At 39.2% G+C, this 23,036-nt stretch overlaps 1 protein-coding gene across 1 annotated transcript; it reads right to left on the bottom strand.

Annotated features, from left to right (window-relative positions):
* Nucleotides 1-592: 592 nt before the first annotated feature.
* Nucleotides 593-17,357, bottom strand: RASSF8 (Ras association (RalGDS/AF-6) domain family (N-terminal) member 8). Its single transcript, XM_006895055.1, has 4 exons — nucleotides 17,181-17,357; nucleotides 4,299-5,188; nucleotides 1,526-1,670; nucleotides 593-714 (listed from the first exon to the last, which is right to left on the bottom strand). The coding sequence occupies exons 1-4, from the start codon at nucleotides 17,281-17,283 to the stop codon at nucleotides 593-595; spliced, it is 1,260 nt and encodes a 419-aa protein (XP_006895117.1). The 5' UTR covers nucleotides 17,284-17,357.
* Nucleotides 17,358-23,036: the final 5,679 nt, after the last annotated feature.

Raw genomic sequence — 23,036 nt, 5'->3', positions numbered from 1 at the left:
CCACTTTGAATTATTTCACTAATTTAGCAAAAGTTAGGGCAACTTCCCAAAATAAATGCAAGTGGGTTCTTCTCTATGTTGGAGCACCCTAAGTCAAGTGTAGTTATGAATCAGCAATATATAGAGGGAGTCTGGCAACATGCACACAACATCATAGTCATACAACATGGAACATAACTAAGCCACAGGATAAGTATTAAAAAATAAAATATCAACATTCATACATCCATTGATTACATGGAATAAATTAAAACTACACCAGTCACATACATCTCTTCACTCTTAAATCACTTGTATTTATGTATCCACGTAGAATAATACTTTTCCTAAATGCTCTCAAAAATGCTACAAATAAAAATGAAGGCCTTGCATTACAGCTGCTGGACAGAAAGGTCAACACTGTTGAAGTGTGAAAACAGTTTCTTTGTTCTTTAGCATCAGTGCACAGGGTATGGCTCCAAGTGGTATGCAATTTAGGACAGAAAGGTACAGTGGCTTGTGAAATACCTCCTCTGTTCATCATTGGCACAAATCAAAGGAATTTTTACTGTCCTTGGTATCTTCATTGGGTCTCTCTCCCAAAGACATGATGTTATACATATATGCCTTCAGGATTAAAACCAGATGAAATAGGATTTTGTAGAATACGAAGATTACTGGGGAGCTGCCGTGATGAACCAGGTCGCTTCAGGGACCCAGACTGGAATGGTGCCTCTAGACAGGAAATAAGATTGAATCATTAGCATGGGAGTATTCAGCAGTATGAAAACTTAAAAACATTTCTGGCTCCAAAGAACCTAAGTAGAGCGTGTCACAGAGGGACAATGACAATCTGTGGGTACTGGAGTAGTGTTGGAATGTAAACTAGTATTTTTAAAAGGTGAGTGCTCTAAGCCCTGCTGTAACAAATACCACAAGTTTGTGGCTTTAGCAATCAACATTTCTCAGAGTTTAAGAAGATACCCAAATTAAGGACACTAATTTGAGAAGTCTCCAGCTGTTTACAATTGGAGAAATTCTTTAACCCTTTTCAGGGTGGGGTTTGTTTTTTTTTTTTGTGATCTCCACATATCATCATTCTTTCTTCACTTAGAAGCTTTTATGCCTAATTTGCTCTTTTATTATCTCAAAAGCGATTAGCTTAAAATATACCCTACACTGATATATCTCATTGAAACTACAGATAACCTTATTCCCAACTGGGATAACATCAGAAGGTACGAAAATTAGTATTCTAATACATCTTTTGGATGGGGGGGTTGTCATGAAACACAATTCAATCCATAATAATGAGCATTTTGCCTCTTTTTCTTGGCTGTTCAGACTATATATATATTTGGTGATTATCTGTGCAACTTAAATAAATAACCTAACTAGTACTGATTCCTCCTGCCCCAGAAACAAAAGTTTTTAAAATTAGCCCAAGAATTACCTACAAGTGGTAGGAGAACACTAACTGAATACAAGTTGTTTATTCAAAGTTATCTAATGACACAAATCCCCACTGGATTTATTAACATCTTACCCCTTTCTATGTCTGCGTGGGAGGCCTCTAATTCAATGGGCTCTGCTGGCAAGACGGTGACTTTTGTCCCTGTCTGCTGGATAAACTGCTGGAGGTTGACTTGTCGCAGCTCCTTCGTCAACTGCTCCAGTTCTTGTTCTTTGTCCTGCGTGAATGTGTGGGGTGGGAATTATTTCTGCAGGTTCATTATTGGTCTATACCACAGACAATCAATCCATCAGCTACAGGCGCTGTATCTGACATACTTGCTTTCACAAGAACACATTTAACAGATTTGGTTTATAGTGAACAACAGGCTATACAGAGGTAACATGCTGTAACACGGGCAAGTAATAAAAAGGAAAGACAATATGTTTTCCTGCTAAATGTGATTATTTTACTCTTTAAGGAACATCACTGTGTGTCTACTGATATAAATATACACATTCACCATTAAAGACTGGTTTCCATCTAGCCCAACATTACAGCAATCTTGACAAGCTGTTCATAAGTAAAGTTCTTGATTAACCACTTCACAGCTGAATGCACGCTTAATAGTCAGGTGACCCATGAGATTTCATATTTCTTATATATCTTTCAGACACTCCCTGGTGTCCATTGCTGAGAATAAATACTAGAGCCATGAGAGAAGGAAGTTCCCCATGATGGGGTTCTTAAATCCTTGGCAAAGGCTGACAACTGTAGAACTCTATAAAGATCATACTAGGACAATTGGAAAGCTCAAAAGGCAAGGCTTATTTAAATGGACTTTTTCTTTTCTTTCTCTCCTGTACCAAACTGAGAAAAGGAAGCAAAGCTGCAGCCATGCTGGGGTGTCTCAGGGATTTGGTAGAAGTACTTTCTGTGACTGTAGATGGCACTTGGTCATATGCTAATAGTCTATTTACAACTGAGACCAGTAAAGGTTTTTCCCATTTTTTAATAGATAGTAGAGTTTACTAGTAATTCTAGTAAAGCACCATAAACTGGTGCTTTACGAAAGCAACAGTGAAGATAACATGACTAACTGTACTCTTTCAAGTGCTAAAATCCATCTAAATAGTAAACTACTGGTGAGTCAGAAGCTGACCACCTTCCACTGCATCAAGAATGCCTGGTTTTCATTAGTTTAGTAATAGTTCTACCTCTCATTATGTTTGGTGACAGAGTTAGTAGATCACAACTCTTCATAAAACCCAGCTTTCTCAGCTAGTAGACTGTTTCCTTCTAAAGCCACTCTTCCCAAATGCCAGTCTGTACAGGTACAACTTGAGGATCCTGCTCTAATGTAGACCTTGCATTTCTAACTACTATGTTCTGAAGTTGCTCAGTCTGGGTCACATTTTCACAGGAAGCTTCTGAACCACCACTTTTCAATGGAACTTTCTCAAATTATGGGAATTAGGCATTTCTGCATAATCTAATAGATACATGTGGCTACTAAGCATATATGATCAAGTGTGCCTGAAAATGTACATTTCAATAGTTTCAATATGGTTTTACTTAATATTATTTATTGTTGGTTAAATCAGTTGTGGACAGTACAGACCTAACTAATCATCAGGTATGTCTCCTTCTCATCTACTAGTGACTTATACATTCTTGCATCTAACTCCTATAGTATCTACAGAGTGCTTTCTCAAGTTGAGTGAGCAGACCTAGATATAAATATACATCCATCTATCTATCTATACACACACACACACACACACACACACACACACACACACACACACACACACACGTATTCTTCTATATGAAGAAATCCACAGCCAGTGGGTTAATTCAGATTCCTTGCAGTCACAGAGAACAGAGTAGAAATGCCCTATAGGGCTTTTCTGAGGCTGTAAGTGTTTACAGCAGTAGACTGCTTCATGTTTTTCGCATGGTGGTGGTGTTTGAACTGTGGAGCTTTCAGCTAACAGCTCAATGTTTATGCCATTTGTGCTCCCATATAAATGGAACCCAATGCTGTTGAACTGATTCTGACTCATTACAATCTTGTAAACCCTGTGGAGGGTTGCTAACTCACAGAAAAGACTGCTTTCAGTTAGCAGCTCAGCAAATAAAAAGCATGCATGGTGCATAAGAATTAGGAGAAAATCAGAGGAAGGTACGGTGGAGAGGAGGCAAGGGGACTTTTTACAGCATGGGACTGAAGATGAGACTGACAACAAAAGACAAGTGACAGATAAGCAGTTGGTCAGCTCCACAATCTTTGCAAAAGTAATCTTCAGTAATCTCTTTTGGCTTTGGTTTCTCTAAAAGGAGGAGGTCAGATTCACTATCTCATCACTAGTTTCCATTCTTCCTATAAGATTCTATCTTCTTATATCCAATTACCTAATGGTCCTGCAACAGTAAACAGCTTCTTCCATGGAGTTAGTGTGGCTTTAGTTTTCATTTTGCTCTCATCTCACATTTAAGCTCTTTATCCTACATTGTGAAGCTTCTCAAAATCTTGCAAACCAGGATAGGTTTCTAATTGTTGAAATGTAGGGTAAAGTGGATACTAGTTAATACTACAAACACCTATAAATTTTGTGAAATAGATGAAATATTTACTGTAAAAAAAAATAGTTCCGAGGTAGCGCTGGTGGCCTAGTGGTAAGAAGCTGCACTGCAATCCCAGAGGAAAGCGGTTTGAAACCACCAGATGCTCTGCTGGAAAAGGAGGGGCAATCTCCTCCTGTACCAGTCAGATCTGATTTGACTGTACACACAAAAAAGAATAAAATAAAAATTAAAATAATAGTAATAATAGTAATAATAATAATAATAATATAGTTCTTACCTGTAACCGTTTGGTGGCTTGTCCAAGGGACCTTTCCACAGCTTTAATACCATTTTCCAACCTCAGACTCTGCTGGCCTTGAATGTCAATCTCCCCTCTGACTTTCCCAATCTTTCCTTTAACTTCTTCTTCATTGACTTGTGCTTCCTGAACCTCCCGTTGCATCTTTTCTGCTTCAAGGCCATTTTCCATGGTCTGGATCTGGGCCAAATAGTCCTTTAATTTGCTTTCACATTCTGTTATTTTCTGTCTTATTTCTTGAAGTTGATCTTTCAGCTGTTTTTCATTCTCCTGCTCAATCTGTAATTCATTTTCCCAAAATTCTTCCTCCTCAATTTCTACATCATTTCTTTTGATCTTTTGCTCTAGGCGGACAATTTCCTCTTCAAGGATGGAATTATATTTTTGCTCCCAAAATCGTATTTCAACTTCATTGGATTCCAGCTGTTTCTCAATAGAGTGAAGCTTCTCTGTCTGCAAATGAATCAGCTTCTTCAATTCATCTGCTGTTGCTTTGCAGTTATTCAACACCTTTTGCTTGAATTCAGTTTCTTTACTTTTCCCAAAAATGTCCATCAATCCTTTGGCACCTCCTGTAAATGTTAACGATTTCCTTTTTGGCTCTCTCCTTTTGATGGATTTGTCATTCTGAGGCCTCAGTTTAGCTAAAGGAGGCAAACTCTGCCGGTATAAAGTTCTTTCAGGAATTCGGGCCACACTATCTGAAGTGGGTCGTTCACTGAGAGACGGCCCTGTTCGACGTAAAATGAGCTGTACATCGCTGGCATACTGCCCCCACTTGTTTAAGGAAATGATAGGATTTTCATGAGGCGCTAAATGCCTTTCAGTATCTCTCCATTTTTCTATAAGAGTATACCTTCCAGTTCGACCTAGGTGAAAAAATAAGATTTTACTGTGAAAAATGGTTTTTTAAAGCTATCACACAAGTATTAACATTATTTTTAAAAATGTTATCTGTTGTCATTGAGTATACAAGATGTACATGAATTCAACAGTCTCTACATGTATAATTCAATGACTCATTACAGTCTCTTACCATTCTCATTCTTTTCCAAGTTGTCCTTCCTCTATTAACATAAACTCACCCCTCTCTCAAGTTCTTAATCTTTCTTGCTGGTACTGTCAATGTGATCCCCTATAGATAGTTCTTAAAGAGTATAATGCAAAAGACACACTAACTACATAAGTACAGTTTGGTTTTAAAATATCAAGAAACATTTTTGGCTTAATTATCATTTCAGGGTACCAGTTTAAGGAGTTCATCCAAATTCCATGGTAATTTGAAATTATGTTTAGCACTTTCCTTCTTTTGATTAGAAGCCTTCTATGCATCCTTGGAGGCAAGGAGTCTGAGGCTTCGTCTGACATACCGTGGGCACGCTGCAAGGAGGGGACTGGTCCTTGGAGAGGGACATCATGCTCAGAAGGGTGGAGGGATGGAGAAAGAGAGGAAGACCATCAATGAGATGGACTGACACAGTGACTGGGGAATGAAAGTAGGTGTGTCTGAAGCAGTAAAGTTGGCGCAAGATAGAGCAGGTTTCAGGGCTGTAGTACAAAGTGTCGCTATGAGTTGCAAGCAACTTGAGAGGACACAACAACAACATATACTCTTTGGCCAAAATGTTTATTAATGGTACTATTTCGTTTTTCTGGTCTCATGACAAAACAGCTGGAGGCAATTAACCACACATTCTATATTCCCCTTCCTTTCCTGACTTTTTTTCCCACTGTTGTTCCAGGCAAACTGGGCCTTGATCTTTGTTTTCTTTAAGACCACTTAACTAGGATGCCCCATAAACTTCCAAACCAAGGAACCAAATAATTTTGTTATGAGTAACTGACTATTACTCATAGCAACCTATGAACAATGGCTTTGAACCTTATCCTATCCTGAGCCAATCTCACCGACATACTTGACTTCACTGCTACAGTCACTGTCAATCCATCTCATCAGGGGTCTTCCTCTCTTGCGCTGACCCTCCACCCTTCTAAGCATGATGTCTTCCTCCACGTGGCCTCAGTAGCTAGGGTATATTGTTTTGCATTGTAAGTATATCTATCACACAACTTTGGCAGGTGTACAACTTCACAACAATTACAATAACTGGTTGAAAATGTTTCCAAGTCAAGTCCATACCGTGCTTTTAACACCTTCACCTGAAGGTACAGAAACACTCAGGACAGATAACAATATAAAATTATAGGAAATTAATGGGATGTATCACTCTAGACATTGCTTAGAAGTTCAACTTTAAACCTCAGAGGCTATTATACTTCTGTCAAAGGTGTCACTGTCTAGACCTTTTTGTTTGGTGTAAGACCTCTCCAGCTGGGACAAAGGAGGACAATGAAATTTTCCATTTGAAGTTATGAGGGGTTAGGCCTTGGAATTAGGTAGACAGCAAAAATTCGAGGTAGAATCATCTCTTCTGCTTTGTACGGGACTTGTGAAGGCTGGATACTTTATTTCTCCTCCAAAAGGGAGACAAGGAGTCCTTGGAAAATCTCCTACTCAGGCAAGAGGAAGCTGCTCAGAGTTCCGGAGTTCCCGAGCTGGCACCTTCCTGCTCACTTATGGGTGTGTGTGTGTGGGGGGGTGCGCAGTCACCTCAATGTAAATACAACTCACAACATGGCCATTGAGTTGGAACTGACTCATCGCTGACCCTCCAGTGGGCTTTCAGAGTCTTTAAGTCTCATGAAGGGCGACTGCTCATCTTCACCCCTTGGAGCCACTGGAAGATTCTAAGTGCCGGAGCAGTACTGCCTTTGGGTGGGGAGCATGATTCCCTAAGAACTAGGCCACCAGCACTCCTTTTTACAGCATTTACAAATAATCTTAAATCAAAAGAAGGACCTGAAGAGGAGAGGCTATTGTCGGTGTTTTTATTGTTAATAGTTTCAAGGATTCTTGGGCGAAAAATTGTAAAAAGGCTTACATGAATGCTTATTTTAATAAATGGGTAAATACTTGTGTTTTCCATATGTAAGTTATCTCCATTATGCCATTTAAAAAAAGAAACAAGCTGAACCTAACTAAAGACCACATAAATAAGACAGTTTCAGGAAATACTATTACATCATCAACTTTAACAATCTTTCTTAATATTTTTATTTCAGGTGGATGAGTTGGGTGCATTATTTAAATTTTGTTAAAACGTCTACTAGTGGTTATTACAAAGTAAGAAACCCTGCCATCTGGCAATGATAATAAGGAAATATACGGCTGATCATTATAGTCATTTTATCATTTGTGCCTCCTTCTCATTTCATGAGCTTCTGAACAGCTGAGTCAATAAAGGACGCTACAAATGTGTAAACATGAACACTTGTGTATGGTTCACAGTATCACATAAAGAATTATTTTACTCTAAATATGAGTGTTCTACTTTAAAGGGAAGCCAGAGCTTTGGAGGCAAAAAGACTTGGGCTTTAATCCCAAATTTTTTACCTCCTAGACAAGTCATATAACTTTAACTTTATTATGGGAGTAACTGTGATGGATTGCGGCTTCTAAGAATTAGGGGCCCTGAACACGGCGCTGACTCACAGCAACCCTCTGCCTGCTTCAGCACCTTCCTTTTATCATTCTTCTTAACCTGAGAGGATGGCTGACTAGAAATTTTCTTTAAATAGTGAGTCCTTCAATGTGATAAAACAACATTCCATCTTAAGCAATTTTCAGCAACTCCCAATTGTGTATCACTACATATAACATAAAAAGGCCCCTAAACTCAAAGGGCCTGTGTGCACAACTGACTGATACAGCACCTGAGCAAACTATTAAATGCCCTTCAGCCTCAATTTCATCAATAAGATAATTTTCTTACTTTACAAGGTTGTTCTGAGGGTCAAGTGACAATGTAAAATATAAAAATGATGGGAAAAATTGAAGAGCATCCTACACATACTCTTTCCCATTGCTACTGAGCAGAACTGGCTCATAAATGGCTAGAGTTTTCTGAGGCTGTAAATCACATGGGAAGAGACAGCCCATCTTTCTCCCTTGGAGCTGCTGCTGGATTTGAACTAGTTAGGGAGTTGGTACTATAACTCCTTACCCACTAAGCCACATATGGTTGTTGTTTTGTACTATTCTCTCACAGGAGGGGATTTTCCATCTTTTTTTTTGATGAAGCAGCTGGTGGATTTGAACTGTGTGTCTTTGGATTGACAGAGTAGCTCCTTACCACTAAGCCACCAGAGCTCACTTACTATACTAGATACTAGTTGTTGTTAACAAAATATCCAAGAAAATGAAGATGAGAAAGAAAGCTTTAGTATTATCCTTGGAATCAGAAAATATTTGATTTCCAATTTACTATTTGTGTGCCCCCCCCATTTAAAACTACATATGGGAGGTTAAAACTGTCCTATATGTATAAAATAAAAACAATCATTTTATTAAATGAACCAAATAAAACTCAAACCATAAAAAAATAAATATTCAGGGGGTGGGGGAGGGAAGACTGAGAAAGATGGGATAAATCATGTATACTGCATTGAGACAGATTAGAGATAGAACTGTTATGGGATATATTATTAGGTATTATTGTCATGACATGAGTCCAGAACGAAGGCTGTACAGTGGAGTGGACTAGGGGGAGGGATTGTATAACAATGAAAGAATTTTTCTTTTACTTTTCAAAGAGAAGAACAAACTGGAGGAGAGGGGTGGGCAGGGAGAAAAGTGCAGCAATGAATAACTGGACATCCAAAATATCTGTAAATTTTCATTAAAATTAATAAAAAATAAAAAATTACTGGGGTCGAGTTGATTCCAATGCACTATGATCCTCTAGCAGCTTTGAGACTGTCTATAAAACCCTTACAAGGAGGAGGCTATCCATTTTTCTCCCAAGGAGACAGGTGTATTCAAACTGTCAGCTTTCTGGTTTATAGCCTGTTACCACTATGCCACCAAGACTCTTACACAATCTACAATGTTAAAACTATCCCATGTGTATAAACGGAGAAGACGAAGTTGTCATAATGAAATATAAAGTTGAATTTTCCAACGGTAAATGGTACAGCTGCTCTCTAGGAATGCCTTAAAAAAGGAATATTTAAAATTACTTTTTGCTAGCAGTTATTCTTTTTTGTTAAATAATGAATATGTACAGTAAAACGAAAAATTAAAAAGTCCATCCAGTAATATAAACACTCTTAAAAAACTGAATAGTTTTGATTTTTATCAGAGGAATTGGGTTTTAAATATTTTAGACTGGAATCAAAACCCTTAATTAATGTTGTTAATACCTATACTTGGGAACTATCCTCGTTCCTTTATTGTTCATAGGGTTTCCATGGAAAATAGGAAGTACTATATGCTCAAGAGCTGGAGATAATGAAAGTAGAAGTTCAAGCTGCACTGAAGGCATTAACAGACACAAAGGTCCCAGGAACTGATAGAATCCCATCTGCCATGTTTCAGTTAACAGATTCAGCTCTGGATGTGTGCATCTATGCCTGGAAATTTGGAGGACAGATGCCTGACTAAAAGAGATTTTATTTGTTCCCATTCCCAAGAAAGGTGAACATGGAACATGGAAATTATTGATCATTAATGTCATCTGCAAATATGCTGAAGATCACTCAAAATCACCTAGAACAATACACAGACATGCCAGTTCAAGCTGAATTTAGAAGACACTGGAGCACCAGGGATATCACTGCTGGTGCCACATGGTTCTTGGCTGAAAGCAATGAATACCAGAAGATGGCTATTTGTGCTTTATTGAGAATGCAAAGGCATTAGACTGTGGATCGTAACAGATTTGGTAACATGGAGAAGAATGGGAATCCAAGAACACTTAATTGTGCTCATGCAAGGGCATGCTACAAGATATACAAATTAATCAAAGTGTGTGTCAGGGTTATATACTCTCTCCACATCTATAATTCACATGCTAAGCAAATTAAATAAGGTGGACTCTATGAAGAAGAATGTGGCATTAAAATCCTTAATAACCTTTATTATGCAGATAACACACTTTGCTTGCTGAAACTGAAGAGTACTTGAAGCACTTGCTGCAAAAGATCAAAGACTACAGCCTTCAGTATGGATTGTATCTTAACTTCAGGAAAACAAAAATTCTTACCACTAGACCATTAGGCAACATCTTAATAAACTGAGAAAAGACTGAAACTGTCAACAACTTTATTTTACTTGGATCCCCAATCAACATCCTTTGTACCAGCAGCCACTGCACTCGGAAAGTCTGTAGTAGTCAGATCTTTCCAAATTATTATGGAGCAATGAGGTCAATTTGAGGACCAAAATTCGCTTGATTCCAGCCACGGTCTTTTCAATTACCTGTCCGGCATTTGAGAGCAGAACAATGAATGATGACAAAAGAATAATAAATGCCTTTACGCTATGGCGTTGGAGAAGAAAACTGAATATCCCAAGGACTGCCAAACGAATAAACAGGTATGTCTTGGAGAAAACAGAGTGCTTTTTGGAGGCAAAGATGTTAAAACTTCATCTCACATACTTTGGTCATGTTGCTATGAGAAGCTATTCCTTGGAGAGGGATATCATGCATAGAAAGGTGGCAGATCGGCAAAAGAAAGGAAGATCCTCCCCAGATAGACTGACACAGGGACTGCAGTCATGGGCTTAAGCATGTCAGATGATGAGGATGGCACAGGGCTCAGATCTGTTGTTCACAGGGTTGTACACGATTTGACAGCACCTAACAACAATAACATACTTGCATTGGGAAAAATCTGCTCTCAAGTCATGACTGTTCCAAGTCATGGTCTTTTCAACTGCTCCCCATGCAATTGCAAGTTGGACAGTGAATAAGGATGACAGAAGAACTAATCCCTTTGAGTTGTGGTACTGGCGAAGAGTAGTGAAGTATCCCATCAACTGCCAAAAGAATAAAGAGATCTGTCTTGGAGGAAGGGTGCTTAGAGGCAAGGATGGTGAAACTTCATCTCACATACTTTGGGCATGTTGTCAAGAGGGGCCACTCCTTGGAAAAAAGACATTATGCTGGGAAAGGTGGAGTGTCAGAGAAACAGAAGATCCAACAAAATGGACTGACATAGTGACCGTAACAATAGGCTTGACATTATCAGGGATTACAAAGATGGTTGAAGATATGGCGAGGTTAAGATCTGTTGTTGACAGGACTGCTATAAGCTGTAGTCTCCTGGACAGGACTTAACATGTTCACATGACTCTAGTTCCAGGCCTTATTCCAAACACAAACCCCATTTAATAAAGTAATAAAACCTATTTAAAATGCATCAAGGACCTAAGTATGAAAACAAAAAAAATTCTTTGGAAAACATACAGGGTTCTTACCAGATATGAAAACAAACTCAAGCAGAAAAAAAAAACCAAAACAGATCAATGAGGCCTCATAAAAATGAAATGTTGGATCAAAGGACTAAATTAACAAAGCAGACAACCCACAGAATGGAAGAAAATGTTAAGGATCCATATGGAAGGTGAAACCAAGCTGCTCCTTGGAGGCAAGGATTCTGAAGCTCCATCTCACATATTTTGAGCATGTTGCCAAGGAGGGACCAGTCCTTGGAGAAGGGCATCATGCTTGTAAGGGTGGAGGGACAGTACAAGAGAAGATGACCCTGGGTGAGATGGATTGACTCAGTATTTGGGGTAATGGGGTTATGTGTGTTAAAGACTGAGTTTGGCACAGGATCCAGAGCTATTATATATAGGGTCACAGGCGACTCAATGGCACATAACAAAACAACTGATGAAGTCTAATATCCAACATATATAAAATACAACTTAACAATGACAAGGAAAAAACACCATGTAAAAACGAGTTGTTGTGTGCCACTGAGTGTGGATTTTCCCAATGCAATATATCTTTGGATTTTTTTGACTGTTGGTTCCAAGGGTGTTTGCTGATTGAAAATGCCAATCTTTCTCCACCTATCAAAATGTTACCTATTAGCTCAGTGGTGAGGATTTTAGTCCCTCTTTATCCCTTAGATGTATTTGCTACCATATTGTTTTAAAAATTATAATATGCCTGGCATAGAAAGTACAGAAGAATGTTGATTCTTAATAAGGTAAAATGACACAATGAGCTCATGTACATCAGAGATGATGAGGATGGCATCATTGTACTTTTGATTTGTATCTCCCAAAGGCACGTGGCTGAAATTCACCAAGTGCTCCTTGGGAAAAGGATGGGCAGTCTCTTCTCATGCGACTTACTGCCTATGGAAAAACCTGATGGTGGGTTAACTATAGGTTGGTTCCAACTTGACGAAACACAACTATACAGCTAATGAAGACCATGTGGTGGCAGAGTATGTTATGTGTTAGGTGACATACATGCATCAGCACATCCATATGAGAAAGATGGCAGTCTCTCCCTATAAAGACTGAAAGCCTCAGAATCTAGTGGAGCACCACTGAGTCAGAACGATCTTGACTGACAACAGTGGATCACTGGCTAATGAGAAGACATGGCACAGTGGTTAAACATGTGGCTGCAAACAGAAAGGTCAGCGGTTTTTGAATCCCCTAGGAGCTCAAGAGGATAAAGATGTGATTGCAGTTTGCTATAAAGACTATAGCTTTGGGGCCCCTATAGGGAACCCCTATTGGGGTATTTCTACTCTGTCCTATAGCTAATTACTGAGCATCTTTTCACGTTACTTGGTTATCTTCTTTAGTAAAATGTCTTTTCAGGATGTCATTTTAAAAACTAAGGTGCACCTAATCCAATCCATGGTCTTTTAAATTACTTGCTATGCATTTGAAAGTTGGGGCAATGAATAAGGATGACAGAATAATTTATGCCTTTGAATTGGATTGTTAGAGTACTGAATATCCCCTGGACTGTCAAAACAACAAATATGTCTTAGAGAAAGTCCAATTAGGGTACTCTTAAAAAAAGATGGTGAAGCTTAGTTTTACAGACTTTAGGCACGTTTTTACGATAGATTGTTTTTGTTATGTGCTGTCGAGTCGCTTGTGACTCATAGCGCCCCTATGTACAACAGCCCTAAACCTTGCTCTATCCTGTGCCAATCGCATTGCCTCTGACACACCCATCCCGATTACCCCAGTCACTGAATCAATCCACCTCATAGAGGGTCTTCCCCTCCTGCGCTGTCCCTCCACCCTACCAACATGATGTCCCTCTCCAAGGACCGGTCTCTCCTAACAACATGTCCAAAGTATGTCAGACGAAGCCCCAGAACCCTTGCCTCCAAGGAGTAGCCTGGTTGTTTGCTTTCTTGGCAGTCCATGGTACATTCAATACTCTTCTCCAGCACCACAGCTCAAAGGCATCAATTCTCCTTCTATCCTCCCTAGTCATTGTACCACTCTCTGATGCATAACAAGTGATTGCAAAGACCATGGCCTGTATCAGAGGCACCTTAGTCTCCAGAGAGACACTGTTGCTCCTGAGTACTTTAGAGAGGTCCCTAACAGCAGACTTTCCCAATTGCAATACATTTTTTTATTTCCTGGCTTTTACTTCTTGGAAAAAAGACCAAGAACCTCAATGAGATGGACAGACCATGCAACTGTTACAATGAGACTCAAGTATATCAGAGATGAGGAGGCTGGCACAGGGCAAGGTACAGACCTGCTGCTGTTCAGAGGGTTGCTATGAGTCCTAGTCAACTGGATAGCACCTACTAGAAAAGCCATTTCACATCAAGCCATAACGGTTAGTATCTCCAAGTGAATTAAAGCTATGCCAGTTACTACTAAAATTATATACGATAAACTTCAGAATGTCTGGGATTTCAAAATGTAAATAGAGACTGTGACTTACATATAATATCTGAGGAAAGGGATAGTTACATATTAGAGGAAACAAACAATGAGAGATAGTGTATGTTCATGTCTGGAAGTATGGTGGTCAGTGAGGGGTTCTGTTATGATATGGAAGAGAGCGAGTGTTAAAGATATCTGGGTGCAGTGTATTCCCAGGAGGGAGAACATAAATGCAGAAGCAGGAATGTACATTATATGTTTAAAAGGGAACAAAGAAGTGGCATGAAATTAGGTCAGATTGTTTGGAGGCCCATGGGGATTCATTTAGGGCTTCAGAGATCACTGTAAGTTCTCGAGATTTTTCAGAGTCAGTTAGAAGTCCACTAGAGGATTTTGAATAGTTGGGTAGTATGGTTGGTGTAAACAGGTTTTTTAAGAGTTCTTTTAAAAGAAATCTGTTCAGCAGATAGGAGGGAGACAAGGCTGAACTAGGGATATGAATTGGAAGGTCACTGACAAATTTATGATGAGAAATGTTAGTGGCTTGCATCACAGTGGTAAGGGCTGTGGAGAAAGAGACAAGATTCTGACTATATTCTGAAAGTAGTAGAGATAGGATTTGCTAATATATTGCTTATGATGTACTACAAGAAAGGTATGAAAGAATATACAAAATTTTAGATCTGATCACTGAAGATTTTTTAGATGGGGAAAAAGATTTTGAGGTGGATACTAGAAAAGCCGTCTGGTTTTGAACATGTTAAGTCTGAGACACCAATCAGCTAAATTGTAATTAAATGAAAAATTTCCATTATTTGTTATTATCGCTGTATTTCAGTGATAGGCTATCATACAGAACACAAAATAAACATTCCCATTTTGCAAAAATTTGCCTTGGGCAGCAACGTTTTGGGACATTCTACTGAGTGCTACCTTTAGGCAAAACAGTGGTGTATAAAGGATAGGTAAACAGTACACTATTTTGGAAGAACCTCTAGGGAAACAAAATGTGTATTAATAAAATACCAAAGTCCATTATAAAATGTGCCTGTTTAAAAAATAATATTGTTGAGGCAAATCATATGAAACATGGCTTCTTAGGAATAGTTGGCTCCATCTTCAATCTGTTCCTATCTGTTACGGCTTCAGTTGGAGATTAGGGAACAGGAGCACAAATAAAAATGGGAACTGCGTGAGCAGAGTTCAATGGTGATTAATTTTATAAAACAAAACGAATGGGAATGATTGTATGAAACACAATGTAAATGAAGGTTAATGTGAAACAATGTATATAAACTTTGTAGGCAAACCAATATAAAAGAAAAATAAATGGAAACAATAATTTTTTTGTTTTGAAATGTTGTATATGTATTTTAATTTTGAATATTTTAAGTATATTTTCTCCACCTCAGCTGAGGGATGATTCCAAAAGCTTTTCATTCTACTTACAGATTTGAGAAATAGTTTGAATTTTGCTTCTAATCACACTGAAGTATTGTAATTTCTGGGACAGTTTATAGAAGTAAAAAGGTAGAAGATATAAAACTTCTCAGAAAGTTCAGGATACATAATGACTAAATACACAGTGTATGTCTGCTGGGCAGTTTAACCACTGCATGCCCATTAATTACGTTAATCACACTGAATTAGTCAAGCATTTTATTTATACCACCTAATTCAGTCTAAGATCGTGAAAGAGTGTGGAAAGGATTTGTTTCAATACTACTAAAAAGTATTTGTATCATAAAGGAAGATCAATTCATTACTGTTTTAATACAGCAGAGTTCTACAGGATGGAAGGGGGAAAAGGATGATGATGTAATGTCTGTATGTATTGTTAGATGCCGTTGAGTCAAGTATGACTCCTAGTTACTCTATGAACAACAGATGTGAAGCCAGTCCTACCATGTGCCATTTTCATCACCTCTGGCACACTTGAGCCTATTGGTGCAGAAATTGTGTCAACAGTCTGTATTAAATCAAAGTCCTAAGGTAGGCAGTGCAACCTCTTTTACCAAATGCAAGAGTGCCAAAGTGACAGTGTGACTTGCTTCAATCCTCAACTAACTTGTCATGCTTCCAATATAAACTACTATTACAGAAAAGAAACTTTTGACAAAGAGCTCCAAGACAAGGAGATACAGATTACCTAGTATGGTGCTTAACACAATTTCCTCTCAATGTGTGTGTGTGTGTGTGGGGGGGGGTTTGCGTACGCACACTTGCATGCGTGTTGGAATAATGAACAGAAGGTGCAAATATAAACTTGAACTACATTTCCTGACATAAGTGTTCATGCCTTGCTACATTCAAAAAGGAGCTCAGACATAATATTTGATAAATATAAGCTTAAAAGTTGGTCAAAGCAAGCCTTTCCCTTTTAATCTTAATACAGCAAAAGGAGCGGCATCCACTTCTGAAATGGCTTGCCTCCGGAAACTCTATAGCTTAAAAGTTGGAACACAGTAGGGAATAGGATGACGTCGGTAGATGTCACTAGTAGCCATATGATTGACAACTTCATCTTCTCTATATAGAGTAAGATGTGAAAAGCACACATTATCTTTCTAAGAAGAATCGTGCTACTTAATGGATTAGATTTCTTTTTCCAAAACCATTCCAGACTATTTAAATAGGGTAAACAACAGGAGATCAAACAGTGCAGAATCGGTACCCAAGATTATTAAAATGATGACGAAACCAGAGAACAAACATCAGAACAGATTTACCTAAGCAAGAGAAATGTAAAAATAAGCAAAACAATTGTAAGGAATCCTAGTGGCACACTGGACTATGCACTGAACTTAATCTGAGTTTAAAATGAAAGGTTGGCAGTTTGAAACCACCCACTGTTCTGCAGGAGAAAAATGAAGCCTTCCATTTCTGTAAAGATAAAGAGCCTTGACAACCTAGGGAAGAGTTGTGTTATGCCCTAGAGATCTGTTATGGGTAGAAATTGACTCAGTGGGTGGTTTGATTTCTTGGGAAATGTCTTCCAGAACCAAATGAACAAAATCCATTAAAGATCTTTACGTAAAACACAAGGATTTAAAGTAAAAACCCCTCCAAAATAATAAAAGGAAGGATAAAGTACTTAAAAGGGCAACCAAGGAGTTCAACTCCCCACTTACCGATGGCTTGAGCTAAGGCGATTACGACCTCCTGGCAAGTTGTGACTTCAGTGACTCCACACACAATCCTCTGCACTCCATCCACCCATACTTTAAGTTCCATGGTGCACCAGCCAGTCACCCGAATGCCCTGAGAAGGGTCATCAGGTGTCAGGTCATGTCTCTAACTGCAGAAACCCAAGTAAGGCAGATGATGTAGTCGGCTGAAAAGGAAAGAAAAAAAATTCAAGATAAAATATTTTGTTAGATCTTACTGTTTTTTTTGCAGTAGTGCTTTGTAGTATTCTTTTTTTATTAATTTTAATGAAAGTTTACAGAGATTTTGGATTTCTATTCATTATTATTATTGCACTTTTCTCCCTGCTCACTCCCTCCCGCCCCCTGTTCACTCTTTGAAAAGTAAGAGAAAAATTCTTTCACTGCTATACAATCCCTCCAACCAAGTCTACTCCACTGTGCAGCCTTCGTTCTGGACTCCTGTCACGATAATAATACCTAATCATATATCCCTTTTACACAGTTCTCTCCCTTATCTGTTTCAATTAAGTATACATAATTTATCCTATCTTTCTCAGTCTCCCCCCAGCCAACAGTGGCAATATGCAGTATATTTTTTTGTGACTGAGATATTTCCCTCAGCATAATGTCCTCCAGGGTCACCCATTTTGTATAATATTTCATGAGTTCCTTGTTTTTCAATGCAGCGTAGTATTCCATTGTGTGAATATACCACAGCTTCCTCTATCCATTTCGTTGATGGGCACACTCAGGTTTTTCAATGCAGCGTAGTATTCCACTGTGTGAATATACCACAGCTTCCTCTATCCAGTTTGTTGAAGGGCACTCAGGTTGTTTCCAATTCATTGCTATTGTGACCAAAGCCACAATAAACATGGGTGTGTATTTTAGTTTTCTTTATAAAGGTCTTTTGTCACTCTAGTTAGGTTTATTCCCAAGTATCTCAATTTGTGGTTGGCTATTGGAAATCTTATTGCTTTCTTATTTCCTTTTCTGTGTTTTGTTACTGTGGCAGAATTCTGTTGATTTTTGTATATTTTACCATTCTACTAAATTGGTCTACTAGATCTAACAGTTTTTGACTGAGTCCTTGGTGTGTGTGTATGTACAAGAGATAAAATGGAACCAAACTTAGAAGCTCTAGCCTATGATATAAACAAACTGGCAAATACAGTCAGAAATCCATAGCCAAGAGAGGATAATATCAAATAATGGGATCTTATAAATGGTAAGTCCCTGTGCATATCAAAAACTTTTTCGAACAGGGTGAAAATAAAACCTACTGACTGGGGAAATAACAGTCTGCTATCAGGGACCTCTCCAGAATACTCAAGAGCAACAATGTCAGTCTGGAGACTAAGGTGCGCCTGATCCAGGACACTGTCTTTGCAATTATTTGTTATGCATCAGAAAGCTGGACAATGACTAGGGATGATAGGAGAACGGATGCCTTTGAGCTGTGTGCTGGAGAAGAGTACTAACTATACCATGGACAGCTAGGAGAACAAACAAGTTCGTCCTGGAGAGGGTGAAGTGAGGCTGCTCCTTGGAGGCAAGGATTCTGAAGCTTTGTCTGATAAAATTTGGGCATATTGTAAGAAGGGATCAGTCGTTGGAGGTAGAGAAACAGTGCAAGAGAGGAAGACCTTTGATGAGATGGATCGATTCTGTCACTGGGGTGGTACGGGCAGGTGTGTAAGAGACAGTAAGGCTGGCATAGGACAGAGGAGGGTACAGGGCTGTTGTTCACAGGGTCGCTATGACTCACAAGCATCTCAATGACACATAACAAAAATGACGAAGACATCTAAAAGGCCTCATGATGGAAGTTTACAGAATACTATAGGGCCTTCACAAATAAAAGACTGAGAGCCCAATTACAAAATAGGAAAATGATATGGAAAGACTTAATAGAAGAGGGCAAATCAGATGGCAAACAGGTGCATGAAGAACTGCTCAAAATCACAGCAGTAATAGAGAAGCAAATCAAAACAAATGCAACACTATCTCACCCCAGCAGCAGTGGTAAAGTTTAACAGAACAGCAAGCAATAAATGTTAGAGAAGATGTGGAGAGACTGGAACTCTCATACACTGTTGGTGGGATTGTAAAATGGAACAATCACTCTGGAAGGCAGTTTGGCATTTCCTCATAAAAGATGAACACAGAAATTCTCTATGATTTAACTATTTCACTTCTAAGAATATACACGTAGGAAATAGAACTGAGACACAGATTTGCACACCGATGTTCATAACAGTGTTATTCACAATAGAAAGAAAATGGAAGCAACCCAAATGTTCATCAACAAATTAATGGATTAACAAATTGTGATACTCTCACACAATGGAATACTATGCAACATTCAGAAGCAACAATTTTTAAAAATATTATTTAACATGGGAGAGGTTAGAGAGCATTATGCTGAGTGAACTAACTAAGTCTCATAAGAACAAATGCTGCACAAGACCATTATTTTAACAGAAGAATAACTAGTAAGATCTGTATAAAAGCCCATTAGGGGAAAGGGGGGGTGGTGGTTCTTAGGGTGAAGAGGTGAGGTCAGGGAGCTATCACGGGAGGTAGAGTTTGGTGGATGAAGGAGTTTGGAAAAATCCAGTGCAGACCTGAAAAGACAGTATGGACATAGAAAAATGGTGATTAATTTTATAAAATACAGTAATTTTATGAAACATAATGTGAATTTATGTTCAGAGAGTTGGACAGTGATTAAGGAGGACCAAAGGAGAATTGATGCCTTTGAGCTGTGGTGCTGGAAATGAGTACTGAGGGTACCATGGACTGCTAGGAAAACAGATTCATCCTGGAGAGGGTTAAACTGGGCCGCTCCCTGGAGGCGAGGATTCTGAGATTCCGTCTAACATACTTTGGACATGTTGTAAGGAGGGACCGGTCCTTGGAGAGTGACATCATGCTTGGGAAGGTGGAGGGACAGCGCAGGAGGGGAAGGCCCTCTATGAGGTGGACAGATTCGGTGACTAGGGTAATCAGGATGGGTGTGCCGGAGACAGTGCGATTGGCACAGGACAGAGCAGTTTAGGGCTGTTGTACATAGGGTCATTATGAGCCGCAAGCGAATCGATGGCACATAAAACAACAACAGCGTGAATTAAGAAATATGTGTAACACAATATATATGAATGGAAAAAAATGTTTTAATTGCGATAGTTATGTGGTGTTGAGCTGACTAGGACTCACAGTGACCATATAAACAATAGCTCTGAACCCTGACCTCCTCACCCAATCTCACTGTTTCTGACACACCTGCCCCCGTTGCCACAGTCACTGTCTCAATTCATCCCATCCAGGGTCATTTTCTCTTGAACTCATCGTCCAGCCTTCCAAGCATATAGTCCTTCTCCAAGGACTGGTCTTTCCTGGTAACATGCCCCAATATATGAGATGGAGCTTCACAATCCTTGCCAATGTGGTTTCACCCTCTCCAGAACAGAGGTTTTATTGATTAGAATTATTATAACGAGTTTCCTGAAACTCAATTATATGTAGTTTTGGCTCTTGAAAGTTTTAAAAATATCATTTTTTTTTGTGCTAAATATGTGATAATCCTGATTTATTTTGGTGATCCTACTATTTCTCTGTTTCACTGTCTGGAGATCTTTTAGCTCTCTGTTTGAAAAAAAAATTTTTTTATATGATAGACAAAAGGCAGGTGATTTTAATTTGTAGCCCTCAGGCCTGGTTTTATTTGTTTTTGGTCTAACATTCTTCTAAGTGGTATAGGACTGGTCTGTCCTTTTGCTATAAAGAGGTAACTCGTGGTAGCTGTGATGCTAAACATTGTGACATTGATGTGTCAAGTGCGATAATGGTTACCCATGCTGGACAGTGTTTGGTGGAGCTCCCGATTAAAACAAGCTTGGAAGAAGGAGTGGCATCCATTTCCAAAATAGCTTGCCTCTGGAAACTCTATGAACTTGGAGAAACGATGAAAGTTATACAAGAGTTCAGGTCTTTTGTTCATAGAGTCACTATTAGCCGTCTACGACTCGACGGCACCTAACAACACAACAACAACATACAAAACATGAAATTAAAAAAAAAACAAACCCACCACTGAGTTTGCTTACAAGTTTATAGAGTAGTAGTTATGTTTCAGGATTAATGATTCAGAAAAAAGGTACTAAAAATACTAAAAATTTAATTGTAAAAGAGTATTACAACAAACAATAACCTATATGTTCTCTTGTTCTAGGCAAACCAGTGACCTGGGTAAAAAAGTTATGCAGGTAGGCCTTCTTTCTGCCTGGGGCCGGCTGTCTTCAACCCTCGGCTCGGGGCGAGCCGTGATGGCCCTCAGGGTGAGCTTCTCAGTGCCCAGATTGTGCCATCTGACCCCTGGGTGGGGAAAAATAAAATGCCTAAGGTATCCAGAGAATTTTATCTAGGCTACTTTTCGCCACCCTCTCCCCCAGTAAACCTGAAAGCAACACCCCCAAAACCCCTCTATTTGTAACTCACAAGTTTGTTCTCTCTAGGTTTGCTCCCTTTCCTATAGGTAACCTTAACACTGAGTTTTACTTCAGACCTGACCCTGAACCCAGTGCCAGTGACAAAAAGGAAATACAACTGCCAGCTAAAGAAGCAAAGGAAGATGGGGCCTCTGGGTTCAACCAGCCATCCCCACTGGACCCTCCAGGGAAAACACTTTGCAGTCCAGAGGGGAGCAAATGACAGGAAAATATCTTTAACAGAACAAGAAGGCAAGCAGCCTTAACCCAAGATCACCAGTAAGGTGATAAAGTGTCCTCCCTTTCCCCCTTCACAACAACGCCCCTGTTCAGCATGAAGAAGCCAGAGAGTCTGCATCCAGTTCCCAAATCAATAAGACAGCTGGTTTAAAACACCATTGGAAAATGCTTATCATTCCCCTGTAGCATCTGGTCCCCACTGGATTCTTTTCATTTCCTTCACCTGCTCCCCCCAACAACCAATTTCTGCAGCTCTGCAACTGCATCCCTGCCCATCCTCACCCTTCTGTCCCCAACCCTCACCTCCTTGTACCCCCAATATGTTTTTCCCAATAAAATAAAAAAAAGTTATGCAGATAATAAACCTAATTAACTTCCAGAGAAGGCAGAAAAATACTTCCTTGAATTAAAAATTCAGGTACAGACAAATGAATGGCAATTTTCTGACATGCTGCTTGAAGTTTCTCTGCCTACAATGCAGTGTCAAGGTGGCAACTCTCTATGAACTCTGGTGGCCTAGTGGTAAGGGCTGCACTGCCAACCCAAAGGTACATTTGAATCCACTAGATGCTCCTGGGGAGACAGATGGGCAATCTTAAGATTTACTGCATCTGAAAACCTTCCAGAGGGTCAGCTATGAGTTGGTTCTGACTTCATAGCACCTAACAACAACCTATAACTTGCAGGACTCTGGTGGTCTAGTCCATGCTAAGAGTTTCACTGCATGCTTCTCTGATGGCTCCATGACACCAGCAGACCCTGTGTGACTTCTAGCCTTGGAAACCAATAGAGAAGGTTGAGTGTGAGCTGGTTCCAACTAGATGGCAATGAGAGCTGAAATATAACCTGAGAACAGGCCATCCTGCCTATAACCCTGAGCTGAGTACCATAACTGCTTTGTGAGAAGCTCAAGTTTTGGTGAAAAAAAGTTACAGCCAAAGAAATGGAATAGCTGAAGTTATTTTACAGTTAGACTTTCCAGAGCCTTTAATGTGCTCATTTGCACTTAAATTTTAAATGAATTTTATATATCTGCCAAACCATTTGTTGTTGTTACGTGCTGTCGAGTCATCTGCAACTCATAGCGACCCTATGTACAACCCTAAAT

Source organism: Elephantulus edwardii, unplaced genomic scaffold (assembly GCF_000299155.1).
Source record: "Elephantulus edwardii isolate Elephantulus edwardi_28Jun2011 unplaced genomic scaffold, EleEdw1.0 scaffold00157, whole genome shotgun sequence".
In the NCBI taxonomy this organism is placed as follows: Eukaryota; Metazoa; Chordata; class Mammalia; order Macroscelidea; family Macroscelididae; genus Elephantulus; species Elephantulus edwardii.
The sequence above is the reverse complement of the archived record's forward strand: the minus strand, read 5'-3'. Positions and strand labels throughout refer to the sequence as shown.